The sequence below is a fragment of the Carettochelys insculpta genome, chromosome 24, assembly GCF_033958435.1.
Source record: "Carettochelys insculpta isolate YL-2023 chromosome 24, ASM3395843v1, whole genome shotgun sequence".
Lineage (NCBI taxonomy): Eukaryota > Metazoa > Chordata > Testudines > Carettochelyidae > Carettochelys > Carettochelys insculpta.
In genome coordinates this window covers 5612084-5638338 of record NC_134160.1, presented here as the reverse complement: position 1 = coordinate 5638338, position 26255 = coordinate 5612084, and the positions used below count along the sequence as shown (strand labels likewise).

Below are 26255 nucleotides of genomic sequence, written 5' to 3'. Positions count from 1 at the left end.
TGTTCTTCACACCCTGATGTATGGGCTGTGGGCTGCCCTGTGCCTAGCGAGTTGGATGGAGCCTGAATGAGCAAGAGGGATCAGGGTTGGTGTCTGGCGTGTGGATCTCAGATACTGCCCCCAAATGCCAGCGGGGTTTGCAGCAGGCTTTGGGAGTGGGCAGAATCTGCTTTTCCTGGCAGGACTTCCCCTGTCCTGGCTTTTGCTGGTTTTCCTTGTTTCCAGGTTGGTGCTAGCAAACCCCATCCCCTCTCTGCCCAGAGCAGACTGGGCCTGCAGCAGAGCTCTGGTGCCCTATGACAGACCCCTCCCTATCCCTTTCGAGCCTGTCACCTTGGAATGCAGTAGCCAAACTTCCGCTGAGTTTTCTGGGGGCAATATCAGGCCCTGGGGACAGTGTCCCTGGAAGCCGAGCACTTGGGAGGATGCCCAGGAGAGATTCAGGTGCTGCCCAGATGATTAGCAGAGCGCCAACAGCCAGCAGCCTGTCTCTATGGGTGGTGCACACCTGCAAATGCGTTGGTGCACATAACAAAATTTATTCCTCCCACGGATGGAAGAAATTGAAGGGAATTCTGGAGCGCACGCACCACGGAACAAACATGGTTGCCATGCTGTCCTGCATCTAAGGAGCCAGATCCCCACCACCATCCACGGGCCTAACTCTCTTGAAGTCAGTGGGCCAGATCCCCACTTGGTGTAAACCAGCCAAGCCCATTGGCTGCCACAACGTTCCTCCTGATTTGCACCAGCGAAGCCGAGCCCAGAAGCCAGCCCGCAATGAATAACAGCCCCAAGTTCTCTCGCCCTTTCATTTTTGGCTGCGTACGTCCATGCCTCGCCAGGGGCCCTGCTGCAGCTCATATCCCCCAGCGTTCCCTGTGAGCAGCGCACTTGTGCGGCTGCCCTGGAGAGAATCCAGCGCTGCCAGGCTGATGAGCAGCTTCCCCCCCGTGTAGGTGGTTTTCCTGGTGGTGTGCATTCGCACGTGCCCCGGGGTGCATAAAATTTATTCTGCACACGGATGGAGAAAAACGCCACGCACAGCCGCACAAGGTTAGCGGGAACATTGATCTCCGCTCTCTCTGCCGCCAGCGATAAATACCCCTCTTCCTTTGCCTCCTGCCTACTCTCCTCCTTAATTTAAAGGGATATCCCGGCAGCTGGCCTGTGCCAGAACTTCACACGGACCATCAAGCTTAGTAGTGGCTGGATTGTTGCGAATGTCAGTGTCTTACCTGCTCACGGGCTAAAGAGAGCTGGAGCCCTGAGTCCCCACAGCCAAACAGCCCGGGGGCCTGCCGGTATCAGCCCTAGAGCTCTGCTAGGAGCTGAGCCCGAGTGGATCCCATCAGCAGCCCATGTTCAGAGGAAGGTGCAGCGTCCGGGTCACCGGGCCCTGGGGAATTCCCTCCTGAGCCCCATTAGAACTGTTTGCTGGTAGGTCCCCAACCTCCTGTGCTCTCTGAAGCCTTCCCAGTCTCTTGCTGCCCAGATGAAGGTCTGGTCCCTTTATTTCCAACCCTCTTGAGCTCGGGGACATCAGGGAGCAGGGCAGTCCGCAGGCCAGTCGTGCCTGGCATGTGCGTGCCGAGGGCAGGTCCCCGGCTGCGTTGGGAAGGAGGCCGGCTGGCCAACCCGTGTCTCTCCCTCTCTCCCCTCAGGAGACCCCGCGGCGGAGGAGTGGTCCCAGTGGAGCGTCTGCTCCCTCACGTGCGGGCAGGGCTCCCAGGTGCGGACGCGCTCCTGCGTCTCCTCTCCCTACGGGACGCTGTGCAGCGGGCTGCTGCGGGAGACACGGATGTGCAATAACACCGCCACCTGCCCAGGTACGGGGCATCGGGGGCAGGCAGGGTGTCTGCGTGCGGGGCGGGCGGCACCTTGTTCAGATTCACGCCCAAGGTCCTCTGCACCCACCCAGGCCCGGGCCTCGCCCACACTGGACATGCAGAGATGCTGCCGCGCTAGAGGTGCACAGCCACCCCCCGCAGGCTGCAGGGTGAGCCCAGGGCTCGCACGCTGCTGGTTTGGGGGTGTGTGAGCTGGGGGGAGCAGGATGCTGGGTGGCAGGAGTGGGGCAGCCTGAGGCTTCTCTGCCTTCCTCCCAGCCTCCACACTGCTGGCGTGGGGGACCCAGGGGCTGCTCCTGTCCTGCCTGGGGGAGCCCAGGCAGGATGCCCTAAGGAACAAGTGGGAAGCACCGGTCCTTGATACCCCTCATTTCCTGCTCTGGGATCACCCACTCGTTCCTTCGGGGGCTGGGGGGGATTCTGTCAGGGCAGCGCAGCGTGGGGCTGGGGGGAGATCGCAATCCAGCTGCCCAAGGGGTGGCAGAACCAGGCCTGAATCCCGAGTGACTTGGTTGTCATCTGACAACGCAGGTCTTTGCCCACGAAAGCTTATGCTCCAAAGGATCTGTTAGTCTATAAGGTGCCACAGGACTTCTTGTTGTACTCGAAGATACAGACTAACACAGCTCCCTCTCCGATACTTGGTTGTGTTTCTCATTTACGCTCATGTAATGCATCCGGCCCTTGTGGCCTGAGCGAGGGACATGCTGGGCGTGGGAGGTAGCCTGGGGGTGCCCCATTGGGTGGTGTTGGCATCATGCGCGGGCTCTGATGTGTGTGCGGGGTGTGTTTATCGCTCGTGTGACGCTGGCCAGCCGGGCGCACGGCTCTCCTAAAGGGCCGACTGTGGTGGGGACGTCGGTGCGATGAGTTCGGTGGGTTCTCAGCCCAGCTCCTGGTGAGACAGGCGCTCATCAGAACAGTTCCGAGGCCTCTCTCGCTGGCTCAGGCAGTGCTATGGGACAGGGCCGTAGCCCCCAAGTGCGCCCAGAGCCTCCCTCGCTGAGCCTGGCCCCGGACTGCAACTCCCAGCAACCTGTCCTCCGGCATCTTGATGGTCCCTGGTGCTCAGCAGCGCCCTGCCAGGCCGTGTCTCACCGCTGCGTGGAGTGCTGTGCACGGCGCCCGCAGGGAGGGAGGCGTTGTACGGGAGGGGCGAGTGTTTGCTGGGTGCCAGGAGGGTGGCAGAGCTCAGGGGTTCACTCGTGGCAGGATGGCGCGTGCCGGGATCTCGTCGAGGTGTGGCGCCCGCAGAGCTGCGGAAGGGCAGAATGTGCGGCCCCGGCACATGCCAGCAGCCTGCGAGCCGGAGCCAAGCCTGGCGCGTTGGGCGTGGGCGGCCAGCAGGTTGGAAGCAGGGGCCTGAGCTGCCGGGGGTGGTGTGGCTTTGGGAGGGGTCAGGGCAGGTCTGCACGGCAGCTGGGAGGGAGATTTCCCCAACTCCGCTTGGGCTAGCGTGGGAAAACCAGCGCCTCTGCTGTGGCTCAGGCTGGCTGTCGAGTGCGGCCCCCTCCCCCGGCTGTGTCCTGGGCTCGCCCAGCCACCGCCCCGCCCCCCATGTGTGTCCTGGGCTCGCCTAGCCACCGCCCTGCCCCCCATGTGTGTCCTGGGCTCGCCTAGCCACTGCCCCGCCCCCCATGTGTGTCCTGGGCTCGCCTAGCCACCGCCCTGCCCCCCATGTGTGTCCTGGGCTCGCCTAGCCACCGCCCTGCCCCCCATGTGTGTCCTGGGCTCGCCTAGCCACCGCCCTGCCCCCCATGTGTGTCCTGGGCTCACCTAGCCACCGCCCTGCCCCCCATGTGTGTCCTGGGCTCGCCTAGCCACTGCCCCGCCCCCCATGTGTGTCCTGGGCTCGCCTAGCCACTGCCTAGGGCTCTGTTGCCTTTCTGCGCTTGGAGAGAGACAGGCAGCTTCTCCTGCGTGGGGTAGGTCTTGGCCCAGCACCTGCATGGCCCTGCACTCAGCCAGTGATTTTTCCGAGCCCCCGGCTCCCAGTTGATTACTGCAGCAGCTGCTGTCCCCGCAGGGCGAGAGGGGCACTGGGGAAAGGCAAGGCCGTGCTGGCGCCTGGCTAGGTGGGGCATTGCCACTTGTGGGTCGGTCCGAGTGGGGATGTGTGATCGCCAGGGCGTTGTGGATCGCTCACAGCAGGAGTGTGTGTGTGTGGGGACTGCAGAGGCCAGGAGAGCTGGTGCCCACCCTCTGTCAGGCACGTGCAGGGGCAGGATGCTCTGCGGAGAGGCTGCTGCTGCCAGCGGGGGAGTCTAGACCAGTGTTTCTGTAAGCTGAATGCTTGGGCAGCGGCCCAGGAGAAATTCAGGTGTGGCCCAGCTGATTTACAGAGTGCCCATAGCTGGCAGCCTGTGTGTTTGTGGGTGGTGCACATCTGTACATGCGTTGGTGCACATAACAAAATGTATTCCTCCCATGGGTGGGAAAAATTAAGAGGGCCCCCGGGGAGAGAGGTGGTCTTTAATTCAATCAGCCTGTGTGGTCTAGTGGTCAGAGCCCCGGGCTTAGACATCAGAGACTGTGGTTCTTTTAGCACCCCTGAGCGATGCCAGAGCTCAGTGCCTCAGTTTCCCTCTCGATACAACGAGGATAGTGATACCGTAGGGCGAGGTGGTACTTGCGCTGGCTGCCCTCGATGGCCAGGTGCGTTAGCGTGTGTTTGTGACCACCATGCCTTGAATCCTCAGCAGGCAAGACAATGACCGATGCCAGCGGGTCCTCCCTCCCCACTCTCCTCCTGGCCCGTCCTGGTCTTCCCGGTCTGATGGTCAAGCCTGGCTGGATTTCTTTGCAAGGATTTCTGGGCTAGGGAACTACAGCTCCATCAGACTCTTGTTGTGGGCCCTGTCCCCACAAGCAAGAGGGAGCCGCTCCTTGTTGCCAAGGATGAGCTGCAGGTAGGGTCCAGAGGCTGAGATCATTACAGGATTGTGGCCTTTTCGGCGGCGCTGGGTTCTCTCTCTGTCTAATCTGGCCTTGTCCAGTCCCTTTGGGAGCATATAGATTGTCTCACAACGACAGTGTGGGCAGAGACTCTGCTTGTGGGGGGGTGGGGGGTCCACCCTGCTCCAACCACTAGGCCCCATCACCCCTCCCTGCACGTAGGAAGAGACTTCTTTTCCTCCAACCTGCAGGCTTTTATCTCCGCAAAGGCTCCGCAGCTTCTTCCCGGCGCTGTCAGGTTATCCCCCCGCGCCGCCGTTGGAAAGCTCAGGGCTTCCCCAGGGGACCAGGGATGTTTCGCGAAGGCTTTGTAGATGGGGCAGATGTTGCAGTTGGAGGCAGAGCCATGGAAATGTAACGCTCTCTCCCCCAGTCCTCACACGGCGTTCCTCCTCTCGTGCAGAAATAGGAGAGCGTTGCCTCATAATTAGAGCCGGGGAGGGGAGGGGTGTACTTATTTCCCCCCTCTGCCGGGAGCAGGAGTGAGGACTCCTGGGTTCTGTTTGCAGCGTTGCCACTGGCTCCCTCTGTGGCCTTGGGTGAGCCACCGGGCCTCGTGGTGACTCCGTTTCCCCAGCTGCCCGCTCAGTCTGCTTGCATGAAATGACTCCTCGGTTCTGCAGAGCAGGGAGGTGGCAGACGCGAGTGCGTTGCTCTTAGCACCGGGTGCAGGCAGTGGCTGCTCAGTGAAGGGACAGCCTCAACCTGAAAAAAATCCCTTTCTCTCTGAGAACGAGAGCCTCCTGCTGGTCCCAGGGAACACTGGCAATCGCTGGGCATGGACACGTCTCTCTCTCTAGCCCAGTGTGTTTAACTGCTCGTGTTAGGCCAGATTTTCCAAAGGGACCAGCTCTCAGTGGAGCCCTGGGAGGAAACACCTTCATCTGTTTCCAGAGTGGGAGAACTCCCCACTTCCCCCCAGGAAATACTTACTAACATCAGGCTCCCGCCAGGAGCGGTGCGTCCCCCTGACTCTCGCCCTCGTCCTTCCGGGCACTCTGGAAAGCACGTCACATGGTGAGTGGAGAATGAACAAGACCGGGGGCTTTTGAAAATCCAGCTCCCACTGCAAGGGCTGAACCTGTGGACCTTTTGGCCTTTTGCATCTAGTCAGTTTCAGTGTTTGTCCCCCTCCATGGTTCGTCAGTTTCACCGTGCTTGGCCAACCCCTGTAAGTGTCAGCAGTAGAGGGGGGCCCTGCCCCAGCTACAATATTTCTTCTAATGACTATTTCCTTACAAACAAACCTGGGTTCTTTTTACAAATCAGGAATTGGAATTTTGGAAATCAGCCAGTTTTTAAATGCTCCTAACTGGCCCGTGTCCCTATCACCCCCTTAGTATCTGGTCCTGCCCTTGGAGCCTGTGGCTGGTCCATCGCGGCCAGGTGGGGTCCTGGGGTATCCTGTGGGGTCCCACGTGGATCCAGCCACACAGATGAGATTGTGGGATCCACGTTCATGCTTTAAAGACAGCACAGTGCACAGGGCAGCTGGAGAGTCAGGACTTATCTATATTTACAACCAGGTTCACACACTGGAGGTTGATCTTCCAGGGTTCAACATAGCCGGTCTAGTATGGACTCATTAGATCGGATGCTGAGGGTGCCCCACATCCACCCCAACAGTCCCTGCAGTTGTGAGCAGTAAGGGAAGTCGACAGGGGAGTTTCTCCCTGTCTCTCACTATGGGGACGACAGAGAAATTCGACCCGAGGAACGTTGACTCCAGGTGTGCTCTTCTCAAAGCTGGAATTCTGTATCTTAAGTCGACTTTCCTCCCCCAGCACAGGCCTGGCCTGGGGTGCAATTTTTCGAGGGCCAATGGCTTGTCTGCAGGGGAAATGCCTCTTCTCTGTTGGTGCTGCATCCAGTTGCGGATCATAGAGATCCCCTCTGGGCTTCGACTGTTAATCTAAGCAGGTTTTAAAATCAGGTTAGTTTAAACAGCAGCAAAGATGCAGGAGGAGGTTCTGGTTGCAGATTGTTGTGGTGTAACTAAACCTGTGCGTAATGGCTGTAATTGAAACTGGACTATGGGCTCTGCATGGGGGTGTCTGCTCAGGGGGTTTCAGTTCACACCTCTGTGTGTTTCTTGTGCGGCGAGGTCCAGAGGGTGTTAGACGTGTGCTGTAATTCAGGCGGTGGGCATATCGCAGCTTTACCCCTGTGCACCATCCACAGAGAATGTGGGTCAGTTCTGGCCTCTGCTAGAGAAACTGAGGCACGATTTGGCAGTGGGACTTAGGGCATTTAGGCACTGCAACCCCCAACCTGCCCCCCGGGGGAGGGAGCAGGTGGCTGGCGGTCAGAGCAGGACTCCTGGCTTCGGTTCCCAGCGCTGACATGGACCCACCGTGCCTCAGTTTCCCCTCCCGCAGACCGAGGGTTGCGATGCCTCCCTGGCTGCGGCAGGTTTGAGCCTCGGTTCACAAGCGCTTCGGGGTCTTTGGCGCAGAAGTACAGCCCGTCCCTCCACCGGGGGGGCAGCTGCTTCAGGTGCAGGCCTGCACCTCCCTATCCCCTCCTCCCCCGTGCCCTAGGCTGTGCGCGGTACGGGCTGGGCCGGGCCGGGCCGGGCCGGGCTGAAGGCATGATCGCTGTGTGCTGTATTGCAGTGCACGGCCTGTGGGAGGAGTGGTCCCCGTGGAGTCTGTGCTCCGTGACCTGCGGGCGAGGGGCCCGGACGAGGACGCGGCTGTGCATAGCTCCTCAGCACGGCGGGAAGGCCTGCGAGGGCCCTGAGGTGCAGCCTAAGCCCTGCAATATCGCGATCTGTCCGGGTCAGTAACACACTCCTTGGCTCTCCTCCGCCCCACCTTCCCCTCGGCGTTCCCTCTGGCCCTGGGTCCGTCCCTCCAGCCCGCGGGCGAGGCAGCCCCAGGCCACGCTCAGCAAAGGCCTCTCCCCTGGCTGGGTGGCTTCAGGACGCCTGGGTCCCGCTCCTCAAAGGCATTGAGACTCCTCGCTAGGACCGAACTCGCAGCTTAGGGGTTCTGGGCCCGAGGGCTCCCGGCCGTGGGATGCCTAGGGACAGCCCAGAGAAACTGCCGCGGGTGCCCCTGGCTGTCGGCTGGGCTGCATGCGGGCCCAGGCTGGCAGGGTCAGGTCCCGGGGGAGCCCCAGGAGGCCGTGGCAGGAGATGCGGATGTTGCAGCCGCCCCTGCCTGCCCCGGAAGGGCTGATGTCAGGAGGAGAGGAGGCGTCGGTCTGCGCCCGCCCCGCGCTCTGGGAGCAGTGTAGAAGGGGACTCAGACGGGAGATGTGCCTGGGTGAGCGAGAGGGCAGCTAGGGGAGGGGAGAGGTGGCTGCCGCTCAGACAGACAGACAGACGACATGGGGCTCTGGGGCCGAACGACTGGGGCGACGGGGCGGGTGCCTGCCGCTGGCTCGCCGGAGGCGGCTGCTATGCCGCAGCGCTGGGGGAGGTGGTCGTGAGTCCAGCCCCCCCCCGTGGTGTGCAGGCAGTTGGGGAGAGGGAGCGAGACGGGGCTGTGGGACGTCGGGGTGCGCAGAGCGCTAGGCCCTAGCCTGGCTAGGGAGCACACAGGGCCCTGTGCGCGCTGGGGAGGTTGCGGCTGAGCCCTGGGGGGCTGTGGGGGGGCCGAGGAGGGTGACGTGCCAGGGCTGGGTGAGGCATGAAACGCAAAGCGAGGAGAGGGCAGCTGTGGGGTGGGCGGCGGTAGGCCTGGGGCAGGAGCTCTGGGGTGTGAGGTAACGGGGACGGGCTCCATAGGGGGCCAGCTGAGGTTGTAAGGAACGCCCCAGGGAGCAGTGCTGGGTGTGGGGGGCGCCAGGGGATGTGGCTGCTAGTTCCCTGTCAGCCCCAGCAGTGGGACCTGCAGACAGACGTAGCGGGGGTGCGAAGTCGCTTGGGGGGGGCATCTGCTGCCTCCGTCAGTGCTGCGCCCCCCCCGCCCGCTTGCTGCTGGCGGGAGAGCAGAGGACGAGGGGTTCCACCTTTCTGGGGAAGTGAAGGCTGGTCCCCCGGCACCCCGCCTCCCTAGCTCCCAGGCCCAGGACGGAGAACTGCTGCCCCCTGCAGTACCTGGGATCGGGGGGCCTTGGACCCACCATGATGGGGAGGGCGCTGGCGAGTGGCACCCAGCAGGCTGCAGGCCCAGGGGAAGGGTCGTTCATAAGTTGCTTTGTGTCCACGGCTCACGAGCAATTCCCGCCCGAGCAGAGCCGGGGGCAGGGGGTGCAGTGACCCAGTCTGGGAACCCTCCTAGGGCCCCAGGGTGCTGCCGGGAAAGGGGCGAGGGGAGGCAGAGTCTGCCCCAGCTGCTGTTGATGGGCGCGGCTGCAGCGGGCGAGCAGTGGTGCCCCCGCGCTGCAGATGGGTCCCCTGGCGCTCGGTTACGGGGCTTGCAGCAGCAGAGAGGCAGGTGACTCCTGGCGGGCAGCCGGGTGGCCGGCAGCTGGGAGCGGTGAGCGGACGAGTAGCTGTTGTCCCCCAGGGGCGCTGGGGCCAGGGTGTGGCGAGAGCGATGGGGAGGAAATGCATTGGCTTGTCCCAAGTGTGTGCTGCCCTGCGGCAGCTGGGCCCTGTGCCCCCTGGACCATCCCCAGCCCCTCCTGGGTTAGTTCCACCCTGGCTCCAGCCAAGGCGATGGGTTTAGGACCCCGCTGGGAATGGGGTGCTCCCGCCCGCCCGGGGGCCTAGCGATGCTGCCTGTGGGCCTGCAGAGCCAGCCTGCTGCTCCTGGCTGTCCCCTCCTGGGCGCTGCGGAGCACAGGCCGGACTGGAGATGCTCTGGCCCGGGTGCACCCAGCAGGACGCCCTGGGGGCAGATACGTGCTGGCGTGGAGCTCACCAGGCCAGTCGGATGCCTGCGGAGGGGAGTCCAGGCCAGGATCCCTGCGCAGGGCCAGCAGGAGGGGTGTTATCAGGGCAGGATCCCTCCACTTCGTGTGCGGCAGAGGTGCTCACGGAGCTCAGCCCTGGGCCCCTGCCCAGCTCTGCCGCTGCCTGCAGACACCCCCCGTTGCAGCCTGCGTCCCTGTGCAGGGGCTGCTGGCACCCGCCAGAGCTGGGCAAGCTGCCCTTTGGGACTGCCCTGCCGTCCACCGAGCCGCTGCAGCCGGGACCATGCAGGGGCCGGGCAGAGAATCCCCTTGCGGTGCCCCCTGCCCCCAGCTGGGCTCCTAGGTCCCACGAGCAGCCTGGTGCCCCCTCCCGCCTGGGTTTGCTGTTACCTGGCAGCACCGTGCACGGCTGTAACACTGAGAAACGGGAGTCACCAGCGCTGCTGTAGCCAGCTGAGGGGGAGGCGGGATCTGAGCCCAGAACGCGTGTGGCCAGCGTTTCAGGTCTGGGAGCAGCAGTAGTAGGCTGTTACCTTCTGAGCTGGCCGGCAGGAGGCGTGGTGCACGTTGTGCCAGTCAGTTGCTGAGGCCCAGGGTTCAGGGTTGGATGTGGGAACTGCCCTGCTCTCGGTCCCCCGCCCCCTGCTGCTGGTTGCACTCAGCGCCTCCTCTCCTGTGCTCCCCCCGCAGTGGAAGGCCAGTGGCTGGAGTGGGGCGCCTGGAGCCGGTGCTCGGTGTCGTGTTCCAACGGGACCCAGCAGCGCACACGCAAGTGCAGCATCTCGGGCCAGGGCTGGACAGAGTGCAAAGGAGCCCACGCTGACGCCAGGGAGTGCGCCAACCCCGACTGCCCGAGTAAGGCTCGCGCCTGACGCGGGCTGGGGGGGCGGAGCAGGCGCGGCGGGGCTGGGTCGGGTCAAGGGGACGGGGTCAGAGCCCAGAGAGCAGCAGGGCCATGGTCCTGGGCATCGCTGCTGTGTGGGCAGGTCCTGGCACACAGGCCCCACCCCTGCAGGGAGAGGACTGGTGCCTCTGGGAGGGGAGTGCCCCCTGCAGACCCCAGGTGTGAGCCACGGGGCTGCGGCAGGGAGTGGATCCCAGCGCGTTGCTCTGAGTGTAAGCGGCTGCGCTGGGGGTCCCCCTGCCTCATCCTGGGTGTGAGCCCTGGGCACAGGCGAGCAGTGATGAGAGCGGGTGTGAGCAGTGATGCTGTGCCAGCGTGCGGGGAGCCTCGTGCATCACTGTGGGTGTGAGAGGTGACATGGTGCGGCGTGCGGGATCCTCATGTGTCACTGTGGGTGTGAGTGGTGACGTGGGGCAGTGTGGGGGCTCCTCGTGAGTTGGTGAGTGTGAGCGGTGACGTGGTGCAGTGTGCGGGATCCTCGTGCATCACTGAGTGTGCACGGTGATGTGGTGCAGTGTGGGGGATCCTCGTGCATCACTGAGTGTGAGCAGTGACGTGGTGCGGTGTGGGGGTGGTGGTGGGGATCCTCGTGCGTCACTGTGGGTGTGAGCGGTGATGTGGTGCTGTGTGGGAGATCCTCGTGCGTCACTGTGGGTGTGAGCGGTGACGTGCTGTGTGGGGGATCCTCGTGCATCACTGTGGGTGAGAGCGGTGACGTGGTGCGGTGTGGGAGATCCTCGTGCGTCACTGTGGGTGTGAGCGGTGACATGGTGCGGTGTGGGAGATCCTCGTGCGTCACTGTGGGTGTGAGCGGTGACGTGGTGCGGTGTGGGAGATCCTCGTGCATCACTGTGGGTGAGAGCGGTGACGTGGTGCGGTGTGGGAGATCCTCGTGCATCACTGAGTGTGAGCAGTGGCGTGGTGCGGTGTGGGGGTGGTGGTGGGGATCCTCGTGCGTCACTGTGGGTGACAGCAGTGACGTGGTGCGGTGTGGGAGATCCTCGTGCATCACTGTGGGTGTGAGCGGTGACGTGGTGCGGTGTGGGAGATCCTCGTGCGTCACTGTGGGTGAGAGCGGTGACGTGGTGCTGTGTGGGGGATCCTCATGCGTCACTGTGGGTGTGAGCGGTGACGTGCTGTGTGGGGGATCCTTGTGCGTCACTGTGGGTGTGAGCGGTGACGTGGTGCGGTGTGGGAGATCCTCGTGCATCACTGTGGGTGTGAGCGGTGACGTGGTGCGGTGTGGGAGATCCTCGTGCGTCACTGTGGGTGAGAGCGGTGACGTGGTGCTGTGTGGGGGATCCTCATGCGTCACTGTGGGTGTGAGCGGTGACGTGCTGTGTGGGGGATCCTCGTGCATCACTGTGGGTGAGAGCGGTGACGTGGTGCGGTGTGGGAGATCCTCGTGCGTCACTGTGGGTGTGAGCGGTGACGTGGTGTGGTGTGGGAGATCCTCGTGCATCACTGTGGGTGAGAGCGGTGACGTGGTGCGGTGTGGGAGATCCTCGTGCATCACTGAGTGTGAGCAGTGACGTGGTGCGGTGTGGGGGTGGTGGTGGGGATCCTCGTGCATCACTGTGGGTGACAGCGGTGACGTGGTACGGTGTGGGAGATCCTCGTGCATCACTGTGGGTGTGAGCGGTGACGTGGTGCGGTGTGGGGGATCCTCGTGCATCACTGTGGGTGAGAGCGGTGACGTGGTGCTGTGTGGGGGATCCTCGTGCATCACTGTGGGTGTGAGCGGTGACGTGGTGCGGTGTGGGAGATCCTCGTGCGTCACTGTGGGTGTGAGCGGTGACGTGCTGTGTGGGGGATCCTCGTGCATCACTGTGGGTGAGAGCGGTGACGTGGTGCGGTGTGGGAGATCCTCGTGCATCACTGTGGGTGTGAGCGGTGACGTGGTGTGGTGTGGGAGATCCTCGTGCATCACTGTGGGTGAGAGCGGTGACGTGGTGCGGTGTGGGAGATCCTCGTGCGTCACTGTGGGTGTGAGCGGTGACGTGCTGTGTGGGGGATCCTCGTGCGTCACTGTGGATGTGAGCGGTGACGTGGTGCGGTGTGGGGGATCCTCATGCATCACTGTGGGTGTGAGCGGTGACGTGGTGCGGTGTGGGAGATCCTCGTGCGTCACTGTGGGTGTGAGCAGTGGCACTATACTGGGGAGGGACAGAGGTCTCTTTGCTTTCCCCCTTGGGGTGGTTTGCCCAGAGGGTGGGGGTCACTTCACTGCTGATGTGCAGTTGGAGGAGCTGGTGCCTGGCCCGTCTGCGCCTTGGCGCCGTTAGCATGCTGCTCGCTGGGGCGCGGGCCCCATCCTGCTCCCTGGGCCAGGTGGCCGGTGCTGTCCTGGGTCTCTGCTCCTGGTCTCAGCTGCTCTCTCGGTGTCTGCATCCGGGGCCGGGGCTGTCCCTCTCAGGCAGTGGCCACTGCAGCAGCTGACCTCTGCTCCAGGGCAGGCCCTGAGCTGGGGCCCAGCCTGGCTGCAGACACATTTAAATGGAGCTGCAGACAGGCCCGGGACCCGCCTGGGGCGCCAGCTGCGCTCCGTAGGAACGCGAATCCCGAAGAAACCACCTGGCTGTGGGCAAGGGCGGCAGATGGGCCCTGGCTGCCTCCCCGCACCGTACATCAGATCCAGCAGCTTTCAGGGGAGAGCTGAGCAGAGGAGCTGAAGGACGGGGGATGGCCAGAGCTGGAGTGGGGACTGCACCCTCTCCAGGGCCCCAGGGGCTCCAGCTTGTGTGATCGGAGCTCAGCCAGGCTGCTGTGGTGCTGCAGGCTCCGGTGTGCTTCCCCGGTGCCCGAGCGTCCCTGAGCTGCCCCCGGGGATGGGGGGAAGCCGGGATGCTGCAGATCCCTGAGCCGGAAGCTGCTGCTAAACACGGCCCATCCACACCTGCTCATGTGCTGATGGCTGCACCTCCCTGCTAGGCACGGGTGCTAGCCCCCTTGCACGACAGTCATGCCCTCCTGGGCACTAGGGTTCGTGCGAGCTCTCCCGTGGCCCTGGGAGCTAGCAGGCCTATGCACAGACTCCCGCACAGCTCTGGGAATGAGTCAGCGCACAAGCGCTCCCAGTCGTGTCGGGGAGCCATGCGCGTGCGTGTGGACCTTTGCAATCATCCAGGCTTGGGCAGGCAGGTCTCCTGAGGGCGGCCCTGCCTTGGCCTGAGTCCTCCCCACCTGGTGCTCGGCCCTGTGCAAAGCACTAGCAGATGCTGTCACCCGCGGGGGCTGCTGGATTTTGGCAGGTTGCGCGTGGCCCCCCGGGCTGCTGGGCAGCCTCTTTGGAGTGGGGGAGCCAAGCCAGGGAGGGACCGGAGCCAGGCTGCTGAGCTCTCCTGGGGTGGTCACGCGGTCGCCGCCCAGGCCGGTTCGAAGGGCTGTAGCACCACCTCCTGGGCGCGGGTGCGAGGGGTGAGCCGGTTACCTGTGGCTGCCGGGCTTCGCTCCCTCACTCTGCTGAGTCCCAGGGCACGTCGCTTCCCTGCTCTGTGCCTCAGTTTCCCCCTCTGCACACACTGGGCAGTGACACTGCCCCACGGTTGGGCAGTGCCGGGAGACTGATGCCTGGAACCTCAGCGCTGGCTTCCTGGACTCTGGTAGGAGCTCCTGGGGGTACCACACAGAGAGTGAACAAGGGAGCTTCTGCAGGGGATGAGTGGGGCTGGGGAGCTCTTGGTGGCTGGGGCCCGGCAGTGGGTGGAGGGGCAGGGGGGTTCTGTCTGGTGCCCCCGGGGTGGCCGGCAGGGCAGGAACATGGGGCCCTTGGTGGGGGGAGGGCTTGGGGCCCTGAGGACGGAAAGCCTTGAAGAGGGTGGGGCGGATGAGCCCAGGACACCTGGCACCCGAGGCGGCTGAAACGACTGGAGGGATGGATGGGCTGAGTGATCCGCCTCAGAGTTGGTTAAAGTTGTTGCGGGTTGGCTCAGCCGTGCCCCGGCCAGCACCCGGCCCGCCAGAGGACCAGGCATGGGGGGGTGGTCCCTTGCCCGCTGCACGGTGCTGACACACCTTTCTTGCTCCCCCGGCAGCCGACGGCAAGTGGGGTCCCTGGAACCACTGGAGCTTGTGCTCCAAGACGTGCGACACGGGCTGGCAGAGACGCTTCCGCATGTGCCAGGGCACAGGCGTGCAAGGCTACCCGTGCGAGGGCTCTGGGGAGGAGGTCAAGACATGCAACGAGAAGAAGTGCCCAGGTACTTGGCGGAGGGCGGCTGAGCCCTGCTCAGCCTCCCACCCGGCGCACCAGTTCCCCCTGGCCTGGCCCGGCGCCTCTGTGAGCCCCATAGACTCTGCCTCTCCCGGCCGGCCGGCCCCGATCTCCCTCCAGCTGTCTGTCCTTCCACCCGCTTGCTGTGTCTCCCTCTGTCCATCCACCCTGAGGCCCACTAGCAGCGTTTGTCTGTCCTTCTGCCTGCTCCACCCCCTCCAGCTGTCTGTCTGTCCTCCCCTCCCTTCCCTGTCCATCTGCCCCATCTCTGTCCGTCCATCCTTCCGCCTCTCCCACGCCAATCTGCCTGGCTCGCGTTCTCCCTCCACCCGGCGTCCCCGTCCGGTGGCGTGTCCCTGTGGGACGGGCGTCTCCCCCGACGGGCGGCTGGGGCCCGGCTCACCGCCCGTTCCCTTGGCAGCCTACCATGAGATGTGCAGGGACCAGCACGTGCTCCTCATGACGTGGAAGAAGACAGCTGCCGGCGAGGTCACCTACAACAAGTGCCCACCCAACGCCACTGGTGAGCGCTGAGGCCTCGTGCCCCCGCTCGTGTCCGGGCTGGGCGCGGAGGAGGAGAGGCACGTGGCCCACGGCCTGTTCCCGGGACCCTCGCGTGGCAGCCTGGCCCTCCACCGCGTGGCCTCGAGGATTCCTGCATAGCAGCTCTGGCTTCCCGGCCCTGCTCCCATGGCACCTGCTTCAGGGCAGGAGGTGGGGCCGCAGGCTGCTGGTGGGGACGGGAGCCTGGGGGCAGATGTGGGGGCGCAGGGATGCTGGTTCTGGGGAGCTGCGGGCACTGAAGCTCGGCTGGGGGCCGGAACTGAGCCTGGGACTCGGGCTGCTAGCACACTGGGGACCCATGGGCTCTGTGGGCCCTGGGGCTGGTGGAGAGGAGCTGGGGGCCAGGGCTGGGACTAGGACGGCACAGGCTGAACGCTCCGTCCTTCTTTTCCCCTCTTGTGTCCAGGATCCGCCAGCCGCCAGTGCCTGCTGAATGCCCATGGGGTGGCCTACTGGGGCGCGCCCAGCTTTGCCCGGTGCATCTCCCACGAGTACAGATACTTACATCTCTCGGTAGGTGCACGCTCTGGCCAGCACCCCCGCACGCTGGTGCCGCCTGCTCTGCCATCCACCTGGCCGGCCTGGGCGACTTCAGCGGCTGTGCTGCTTTAAGATTCCCCTGCACAAGGGTAGAGCCAGCCAGACCCCTGCCCTGCCAGCTCTGGGCCCCCTGCTGCTCTGCAAGAGGGGAGGGGCCATGCGCCCCCCAGGCCACCCCACGCAGGCAGCCTCCAGGCTGCAGGGGCCGTTTCTGGGGGGGATGCTGGTTCCTGGGCCGTTTGGCCCCGGCGGGGGCCTCTCTGGGTTTGCAGCCGTGCATGTGCCGTGGGGGCTGGGGGGCCCGAGCCCTGTTTACAAATGCCTGGGGGGCTTTGATCCAGCGTTCTCCAGAAGTGGGGGCGGGGCGGGGGGATGGCAGCCGAGCCCTGGCCCCCTTTGCAGGCTGCGCACCCCTCATCCGATTCCCCCCACCGGCCAGGCTTGGAGCACTCGGAAGCCAGGAGCCCTCGGGATGGGCAGGCCAACGCTCCCCAAGACAAAGCTACCGAGCGGCTGGCGAATCCTGCCCCCGCCCCAGCGAAGCAGCTTCTTTGCATGAATATTTCATTGCCATTGAAGCTAATTAGCATCCTAGCCCCTGGCTCCTTCCCCCGCCCACCTGGGATCGGGGGAGGGGGCTGGTGTTGGTTATCCCTTTGCATTGCCATCTTCCCCGTTCCGGTTGCTGCTCCCATCCCCCGGTGGAGCCCTGCGCTCCAATGAGGTGGATGAAACAGCTGCCTTGATTTGGCATTATTCCGGTTTGGGGAAACTGAGGCACACAGCAGGGCAGTGACTCAGGGTGAAGCTGAGATACAGTCCAGCTTTCCTGATACCCTGGACCCCTTCCCTCATCCACTAACCTGCAGGGGGCCTATGGTGCGCGGCCAGGAGGGTTGGAGAGGGTTGGTGTGGGTCTAGCCTCCTCCTGCCGGGGGTAGAAGCCCTGCAGTGATGGCCCCTGGGGTGACGTTTCCCTTGGGGGCTCTGGCTGGCAGTGCCAGGGCCCTCACCTTGCCGCATCCTGGCCTGTGCCCCTGCAGAGACAAGAGACAAGCAGCGCTCTCGGGGGGGGATAAGTACCAGCTCCTGTCTGGGTCCCTGTAGCTGCTGGGCACCCACGGACATGGCGGCCGGGCAGCGTGGCGGGATGGGGACCCAGAGAGCGGCCGTCCTGAGGGGCGTCTCCTGAGGGGTTGTGCTTTGGGGTCCCAAGCCCATGGAGTGGGGCGTGAGGAGCAGCCGCTGGGGGGCATCGCAGGGGGCTGGGCAGTGGGACCTGCCCCTGACAGACCACACAGTGGGACTGGGGCCCAGGGAATGGTCCTTGGAGGGGCCCAGGCCGGGGGGATGTGGGGAATGGGCCCCACACCGGGGTGCTGGCAGGGCCCGGGAGCAGCCCTGCTGGTTCCCATGGGTGTCTGCTGTTCCCAGACAGAACCGACCCGGCTGCTGTCTCGGGGGCGTGGGGGACGGCAGCTGGGGAAGCCCCTGGCGCAGGCTCATCTCTCCCCTCCTGCTCTCTGCCCCCTGCACCGAAAGCTGCGGGAGCACCTGGCCAAGGGGCAGCGCATGCTGGCGGGCGAGGGCATGTCGCAGGTGGTGCGCAGCCTGCTGGAGCTGATGTCCCGCCGGACGTACTACAGCGGGGACCTGCTCTTCTCGGTGGAGATCCTGCGCAACGTCACCGACACCTTCAAACGGGCCACCTACGTCCCCTCCTCCGACGACGTGCAGGTGCGGCCCGGCCTGTGCTGCCCTCCCGGGCGCCGCTCTGGGGGCTCCCCGGTGCCTTTGGTGCTGCAGTTTCTCCTGCCGTCGGTGTCTCCCTGTGCTTTGGGGTCCCCCCCCCCGGCCCCGGGCTGGTGCTGCCTGGTGAACAGCAGCTGCACCCGGAGCTGGGGAGCCGGGGCCGGGAGCAGGCAGGGCCAGGAAGAACCCCAGCTGAAGGGCGGGGTGGGGGTCGCGTGTGGGGCCTGCGATGGGCATGCGCATGCGGCGGCTCTTGGGCCAGGGGCATTTCGAGGCTCCCCGAGGTGCCCGAGAAAGGCCCCTGCCCCTGTGCGTCGCAGAGCCGCCCCTCACGCCCCCTCCCCTCCCGCAGCGCTTCTTCCAGGTGGTCAGCTACATGGTGGATGCGGAGAACCGGGAGAAGTGGGAGGATGCCCAGCAGGTGAGCCGGCCCCGGGGTCCTGTAACCCACCTACCCGCTCGCTGTACCTGGGACCCTGGGACCCCCTTACTCTCTTCCCCGCTCTGTCTTGGGGGTCCCTGTCCTCTCCCCGCCGCACCTGGCCTCTCCCCCACACATGTGCACGCCTGCGATAGGTTCTCCCTCTCGCCGTGCCCGCAGGTGTCCCCCGGCACCGTGCACCTCATGAAGGTGGTGGAAGATTTCATCCACCTGGTGGGGGATGCGCTGAAGGCCTTCCAGAGCTCCCTCGTGGTCACCGACAACCTGGGTGAGTGGCTGGGCTGGGGCAGCCCCTGCAGGCCGGGGGAGGGCTCCAGCCCTGTGCTGGGCAGTGCAGTGGTGGGGTGGGCGAGGCTGGGAGCCTGTGCCGGGGGGGGCGCAGCAGGAGGCACATGGCCCCTGCAGGCCTGTGCCAGGTGTGCTCACAGAAGGCTGTGAGCAGGGGGCCGGGGCCGCCTGAGGTTGGCCGATGTCCCTGGGCACGTGTGAGCCGGAAGTGACCCTTTCTCCCCGCCCCGCCCCACCCCGCAGTGATCAGCATCCAGAGGGAGCCCGTCTCGGCCGTCTCCAGCGACATCAACTTCCCCATGAAGGGGCGCCGGGGCATGAAGGATTGGGCCCGCCACTCGGAGGACAAGCTCTTCATCCCCAAGGCGGTGCTCAGCCTCTCCTCCTCGGGTAGGCGGGGCCAGCGGGGAGGAGAGCAGCAGGGGCGCGCACGTGTGCGTGTATGCGCGCTTGTTCACAAGTGATTAGTGCGCCCGTGTTCACAAGTGATTAGTGCATGCTTGTTCACAAGTGATTAGTGCACCCGTGTTCACAAGCGATTAGTGCACGCTTGTTCACAAGTGATTAGTGCATGCTTGTTCACAAGTGATTAGTGTGCACGTGTGTGAGGTGCTGGCACACATGGGCCGATGCATCTGTGCCTCCCATGTGCATATACATGTGCAATGCAGGTGTGCACATTTACAAGTGGTTAGTGCATACTTGTTCACAAGCGATTATAGTTGTGCTTTGTATATGCGCATGTGCAGGGTGCTTGCATGCAATGGGCCAGTGTATTTGTGTGTCTCCATGCCCATGTGATTATGTGTGTGTCTACATGTGCTAGGTGTGCGTTTGTGTAGGCACTTGTGCAATGCACGTAAGTGGCTGCGTCCGCATGCACAGGCGTGTAACACAGGTGTGCTTGTTCGTGTGCGACTGTGTATGCATGTACGTTTGCGAAGGCACAGTCACAAAGCACTTGTGAGCACCTGTAGGTGTCCTGTTTGCTCACTTGTGCTCACACGTGTGTGCGTACCTTTGCACGAATGTGTGCACGAGCTGGGCCTGGCCCTGGTGACTGGCGTTTGGCTGGGTCTATACGTGTGGATGCAAACAAGCAGTGGGAATCGATTTGCACCCGGTCTCCCAGGGCTGCTGCATTGTTTGCCAATGCGCTAAAGGAGCACACGCTGGTGCCCAGCCCCGGACACGCAGCCGCAGGGGGTTTCAATCTTTCCATTGCCTGTTAATGTTGATTTAAAAACCTGAGTGGGCCCCGGCTGGGGGGCGAACACAGGCTGCCCCCTAGCCGGGCACTGGGGCCGTCCTGTGACATGTAAGTGGGTCACCTTTGGCCTCTCTCTCCCCACGAGGGATATGCCCCAGGCTGGACTCGGTTGTCAGATCCTGCAGGCCGTGCTGTGGTAAGCGCCACAGCCAGGTAGCCCAGTGCCCCCAGGGACTCACCGTGGGAGTCAGGGCAGCTGCTGTTCCCCCTGCAGGGCGGTGCTGTAGGGGGCCTCCCCAACCCTTCCCCCTTCCCGGTGCCTTGCTGCGCCCTCAGTACCGGGACCCCCCTTGTACAGGTGGGGAAGCAGGTGTGGTGCTATTCAGCAGTGTACTCCCCTGAGTCACAGGAGAGGAGATAGAACCCAGGAGTCCTAGCTGCCCTCGCCCGCTGTAACCTCTTCTGGCTGGGGCCACCTCCAGGCTCCGAAGGGCCAGTCCATGTTCCCCAATCACACTGCAAGTGGGGGGCACATCACTCGGAGGCCCAGCCATGCCCCCCTCCCAGGCTGGGGGCTTGGGAAGGGACGGGTGCCGGCCCCCTTCACTGTTCCCTTCCCCCTCTGCAGAAATGGACGAGTCGTCGTACTTCGTGATTGGGGCCATCCTGTACCGCACGCTGGGCCTCATCTTACCTCCCCCCAGGTGGGTGGCTGGCTGGGGCTCCGGGGCAGGAACCTGGGCTTCCTCATGGAGCGGGGGATGACGCCCCAGGGGGTGGGACAGGGCTGGGCCCTGACGGGGCCGACTTGCAGCCGTGCGGCAGAGCTGCGACCCCGCTGGAGTTACTGCTGCGTGTCCTGAGCATGGCGTGCGGGGAGGGACGGGGCTCGGGGGAGACACGAGCACTGGGCAGCCCTGGTTCCTGGGTTCAGGACTGAGCGTGGGCAAGGAGAGGGTGCTCCCTCCAGGCCCCAGGCTGGGGGAGGGTACAGGCCAGCACAGGGGGTGCCGTGTGTGGGCGGAGGCTTTGCTTCCTGGTGCCGGAGCAGGGGCTGAGAGCGGGCGCCTGTTGGGATTTTGGCAGCCCAGTGCCCCCAGGCAGTGCGTCCGGCAGCCCAGCTCGTGTCCTGCTGCTGTTCGAGCTGCAGAGCAGGATGGTGGCTCCCAGCCAGCGCCACGTGCACGAGGGCTCCTCCGACCTGCCTCTGCTCTCGCTAGCTGGGAACCGGAAGGAGAGAGGGAGAGGCAGAGAATGGTGTGGGGCAGGCTGGAGTCCAAGACAGCTGTATGTACTACTGGGCACACACGAGTGTCTGTGCACACACGCTTCACCTGTGCACAATCAAACCTGTCCGGGCACACGCTCTCCACCTCCTTGTGAGCAGGGCTGGGCGGGGCCCCACACCCACGCGAGGATGGAAAGTGTGTGTCATGCTGCTGGATTCGGGAGCTCGAGCCGATTAGCCGGACCCACAGAACGTGACGGGGAGACTCATCCGCAGTGGGAACTGCCTTAAGGGGGGGACCGAAATCTGCCAAGGGGCCCGTCCGTCTGGCACATGAAGGCCTAGTGAGGCCCATGGCTGGAAGCTGAAGCTATCAACTTCAGACGGGAAAGAACCTGTCGATCTAGCAGGGAGGGTAATTAAGGGCTTAACTAGGCTGGTGCTGGATTCTCCAGCCTGGGGGAGTTTCAGTCGTGATGGGAAGGGCTCCCAACACATACGTTCTGGGACACACAGGAAGGAAAGTCCCATGGCCAGAGATCAGGTCACAATGCTCCCTCCGCTTGCTGTCAGTTCTACCGATCACCGGCAAGGAGAGGCACACCCAGGTCTTACATTAGTACTGGCAGGCACCTCGAGAGGTCATTGAGTCCTGCCCCCTGCCCCCACAGGAGGACCAGGCACCATCTAGACCATCCCCCATAGATGTCTGTCTAACCTGCTCTGAAATGTCTCCAGCGATGGAGATTCCACAATCTCCCCAGGCAATTTATTCCAGCGTTTAACCACCCGGACAGTTAGGAGCTTTTCCTGATGTCCAACCTCAACCTCCCTTGCTGCAGTTTAAGCCCCTTGCTGCTTGTCCTGTCCCCAGAGGCCAAAGGGAATAGTTTTTCTCCCTCCTCCTTGTAAACCGCTATCCCGTCCCCTCCAGGTCTTCTCGTTTCTAAACTGAGCAAGCCCAGTTCTTTCAGTCTTCGTGGTCTCCAGACCCTTCATCATTCTTGTTGCTCTTCTCTGGGCCTTCTCCAATTTCTCCGCATCTTTCTTGAAACGTGGGGCCCAGAACGGGACACAGCACTCCCGCTGAGGCCCAACCGGTGCAGAGCAGAGCAGAGCAGAGCAGAACGATGTGTCGCGCTTTGCTCCCAACGTTCAGTGAGGGCAGCCCAGTTGCGTTTTGCTTTTTTTGCAACCGTGTCACGCTGGTGACTCAGACTCAGCTTGTGGTCCGCGACGACCCCTCGGTCCCCTTCTGCACTGCTCCCTTGCTAGGGTGTCTCTCCCTCTTCTGGGAGTTGTCCTGGGCCCCTTGGAAACAGCTCTGCTGCACTGCTCCCGAGGGCTGAGAGGCTGGGGGGAGGGAAGAACCAGGGTCTGAGTGGCTCTAAGGGCTGATTGCCCTTGGGCCCCCCCCCCAGGGATGCAGAGCCGGCCCCCCCCGCCTTGGCCCAGGGGTGCCCCGCTGACGGCCTGCATGCGTGTGCAGAGCCAGTGCTCACACTCATGCCACACACGTGTGACCACCAGCAGGCCAAGCGGCACCCCTCGTGCCCTGCCCTGTGTCCTGGCTCCAGCCTGTCCCCTCATCTCTGCAGGAGCCCCTTGGCTGTCACCTCCAGAGTGCTCACGGTGACTGTGCGCCCGCCGACCAAGCCCACGGAGCCCCTCATCTCGGTGGAGCTGTCCCACGTGCTTAACGTAAGTGCTGTGCCCTCGGGGGGCTCCCGTGGCAGCCGGGGGGCCCCGTCGTGTGCCAGTCACCCACCCTACAGGTCTGCACCCTACAGCCCTCCTACTGCTCCTTCCTGCTGTGCTCGCCCTCCCTCACAGCTGTGCAAGGGCCCTGCTAGTCCAGCCCTTGATACCCCTCAGCCCCCCCTACCCCACCCCACAGACCTCCAGCGGGTCTGGGACTGGGCGTCAGCTCACCGCTGTGCCCTCATCTGTCTATGCCAGGCTCCCTTGCGTGTGCACGGGGCTCTGGGGCTGCTCCTTCCCCCCTGTGTTCCAGCTGTGGGCCCCCCAGCTCCTCTGTCTCTTGCCAGCAGGGCTCCCTCTAATTTTTAACCATCCCTGGGCGGAATAAATTTTCTGCGCACCGAGGTGTGCGCGGCTGTGAACCACCCATAGACACGCAGGCTGCCGGCTGTGAGTGCTCTGCTACTCAGCTGACTCTCTCCTGGGCAGCTGCCAAGCGCTCAGCATACAGGGAACCCGGCTCACCACCCCCATGAGGCCCAAGGAGGCTGGTTTGAGCGTGGTCTGTGGGCTGGGGAGCTCCCCTAGCTGTGGGTGGAGGGAGGGGGAGTTTGCCATGGCCGTGCGTCCCCAGTCTGCCTGGCCTCAGTGCTTCTAGGGTACCAGATGTCCCAGCCCAGCTGGTGCCCTCCCTCCGGGGCCCTTGCTGCAGCGGGCAGGCTGAGGGGGTAGCAGGCTGTGCTCAGAGGGGAGAGTGCCTCCCATGTGCCATGGCTGGAGCCAGGGAGAAGGAGGGTCTGCATCCCTGCTAACCCGGCTCTGTCTGTCTGCAGGGCACCTCGCACCCCCAGTGCGTCACCTGGGACTACTCCAAAGCGTGAGTGCTGCTGTGGCCTGGGCATGCTGGGGCTCCGGAGTGGGGGGTGGCTCTTGTGATGGGACAGGGGCCCTGTGTACCTCCCTCCTTGGCCTGCTCCAGGATAGCGTCCTCTGCCTGGAGACAGGAGTCTGCCACTCTGCTCAGCCAGAGGGGACAGATTGCAGCAGCCCAAGCTGTTCTTTCCCCGTCAGCTGCTGCCAGCTGGGCTGTGTGCCAGCCTGCCCTGGGCTGTCCAGGAACCCCTCGGGGTTGCTTGTCTTTGGCTGCCCAGGGGGCAGCCTCTGCTCACAAGCCACTGGCAGGCACTTGCCTCGGGGTCTGGTTCCCTGCACCCACCTGTCCCGTCCTCGGGCCCTTCCTGGGTAGCTGACCTCCCGGTGCTGGAGGCCGGGTTCTCCGCAGGGTGTTAGCTGCCGACCCTCCCCACACCACCCACTGCCCAGGCCCCACGCCACCCTCGGCACTGCCCACTCCCCCAGGGGCTGGCTGGGGGCCGGAGCGGTCGTGGGGAGCCAGGCGAGGCTGTGGTTTCTTGGCAATGGCGATGGGGATGAGACGGGGACCCACAAACCCCAGCGCTTGTTGGGTTAATGGGCTATGGGTCCCTATGCTCTCATGCAGCGTCCCCCGGCCCAGCCTCATGGCACTACTGGAGGGGACTGACCACGGGCAGGAAGGAGCCAGCAAGCCAGAATTGGCAGGGGGGGGACCATGCACTGCTGGCTGTCCCCCTACTCTCTGAGCTCCCATTGTCCCAGGCAGAGCACCCCCCGCACCCCGTTAGCCTCGGCCCGTGGGTTCATCAACAGCCAGGAGAGATCGGCTGGCCTCCCCGCCCTGCCGGGTGCCACGTCCCCTGGGAAGTGCGAGGAAAACGGCCGCGCCATGGCCGTGGGTTAATGGCGCTAGTGCCGGTATCGATTCGGGCCCGTGCCAGGCAGGAGATGGAGGCTGGCAGCTTTCCAGAGGCCGGGTGTGAGTGCCGGCTGGAGCGAAGCATGAGGGGAGCCAGGGACCTCTAGTGAGCCTGGCCGTGCACGCCTGAGCACGAGGGGTGCAACCGTGCCAGGAGGGGCGTGTCCTGGGCCCCTTGCTATTGTCTGCCCCTTTCTGTCCCGGCAGGACTGGTCGTGGGGGGAGTCCGGTGTCCCATGGGCACGCCAGCCCTGGGGCCTCTTCCGGACTTGCACTCCCTGCATGTAGCCAGGCACAGCCTCCCAGCCCTGCATCCTCGCTTCGGGTTGTCAGAGCAACCTCGCTGTAGCTGTCAGCAGGGAGATGTGGCAGCTGCCCCGGTTCATGCTCCTCCCCTGTACAACCCCGTCCAGCCCCCTCCAGCTGACAGGGCGGGTCAGCTGGGACACTGCAGCTGCTCTCTGCAGAGGGACTGCCCAGGTCTGAGGGCTTCCAGTGGCCTGGCACAGAGGCAGGAGCCCCCCACCCACCGACGTTACTGGCCCCAGGCGAGAGCAGCCCGGTATCGGAAGCTGGGCTTTCTGTTCCAGCCTCCCTGGCTCAGAGCCGGCCTGGCCCAGCCCGCGTGCGGCTGCCCCTTCGCAGGGACGCTTGCTGGGGGCTGATCCACCGAGGCCGTGGGTGAGCCGCGCCTGCCCCTCGGCGGCGGGAGTTCCCAGCAGCACTGCAGGGTTCATGGCGGCGGCTGGCGCATCCGAAGCGATGGGCCAGGACCTGAGCTAATGGGCACTGCAATGCCTGTCACTTGCTATGGCGCGTCCTGCCCTCTCGCTGGGGTCAGGCAGGGACTCACATCCCGTGTGGGGTCTGTGGTGATTAGCATGGGGGAGTCTCCCGGCGTTGGGGGGATTTCCGCTGGTGCAAGGTCACCTGCACTAGTGCAAGCAGTTGTGCTGGGGGGGTGCCAGCTCTCACTCCCAGCCTGCTGCCGGTGCCTGTGGGGCCCTCCTCACCTGGCCGGAGTCCTAGGCGCCGGCATTGTCAGGCTGGAGGCTCACCCGCCTTTGGCCTCGCACGGTTGCCTGCACGCCCAGGGCTTTGCACAGTATGGTGTGCACGCCTCTGGCCTACGCCACCGCCAGCCGCACCGCCGTGAGCCCAGGCGTGCGGGGAGCCGTGCCCCGTGTCGCGCACGTGCACAGCCTCGCTGGGGTGCAGCTGTCCCCTTGCACGCCTTGCTGCACGACCGCTCCCCCACACGCCCCCCTCGCTCAGGGCTCAGCCGCCGGCATCCTGACCTGCCGCTGAATTCCCCTCTGTTCTCCTCAACCCCAGTGCCCAGGGAGAGCGCATGGACTAGAGCTGCCTCGGAGCCCTGCTGGCTTCTCTCCACCCCTCCTGGGGCCCGTCTGCCCGTTCTGCCTCCCCGACCCCCGCCAGCCAGCGGAGCTCAGGCCTGTGCGCGGCGTTCGGCCGCCTGGGGAGCTGCAGCTTGGGGCTGGCGAGGAGCAGGGTGAGGGCTTTTGTCAGCAGAGCCCAGGGCAAGGAGCGGGGCGGGGCAGGGTTGTGCCCCAGCGCCTGGGTCATAAGCTGCAGCAGCCCCTCCCGCGAGGACCCAGGCGGCTGTTGGGGGGGGGGGCGGCGCCAGCGAAGGGTTAAGTCGGCACAGGAGCTGAGGGGCTGGGGGTGCTCTGTGAGTTGGATCATTTGAAATCGCTCCCTCGCCTGCTCGCCCATTCCATTCGTCAGGGATGCCGGCGCAGGAAACTGGGACACAGAGAGCTGCCAGACGCTGGAAACCCTCCCGGCTCACACCAAATGCCTGTGTAGCCCCCTGGCCACCTACGCCGTGCTGGCCCAGCTGCCCAAGGACCTGGTAGGTGGCACCGCTGCCCTGCTGGTTCCCTTCCCGTCTGCCCCCCTTGCAGGAGCCGGGCCGAGCAGGAGCCAGGTGGGAGTGCAGGGTGGGGGCCGTCGGCTGGGTTGTGGGCTGGGGGGGCCGAGCGC

The 26255-nt window shown here is 64.5% G+C and overlaps 1 protein-coding gene across 1 annotated transcript in view; it reads left to right on the top strand.

Annotated features, from left to right (window-relative positions):
- ADGRB2 (adhesion G protein-coupled receptor B2) overlaps positions 1-26255 on the top strand; it is a 70918-nt gene that overhangs the window by 21569 nt on the left and 23094 nt on the right. The window contains exons 4-17 of the mRNA XM_074976124.1: positions 1665-1829; positions 7421-7585; positions 10302-10466; positions 14550-14714; positions 15150-15251; positions 15699-15805; positions 17375-17569; positions 17937-18005; positions 18186-18294; positions 18558-18704; positions 20153-20228; positions 22351-22453; positions 23287-23330; positions 25998-26124. Coding sequence (XP_074832225.1) covers positions 1665-1829; positions 7421-7585; positions 10302-10466; positions 14550-14714; positions 15150-15251; positions 15699-15805; positions 17375-17569; positions 17937-18005; positions 18186-18294; positions 18558-18704; positions 20153-20228; positions 22351-22453; positions 23287-23330; positions 25998-26124 — 1739 coding nt within the window. The remainder of the gene's footprint in view (positions 1-1664; positions 1830-7420; positions 7586-10301; positions 10467-14549; positions 14715-15149; positions 15252-15698; positions 15806-17374; positions 17570-17936; positions 18006-18185; positions 18295-18557; positions 18705-20152; positions 20229-22350; positions 22454-23286; positions 23331-25997; positions 26125-26255) is intronic.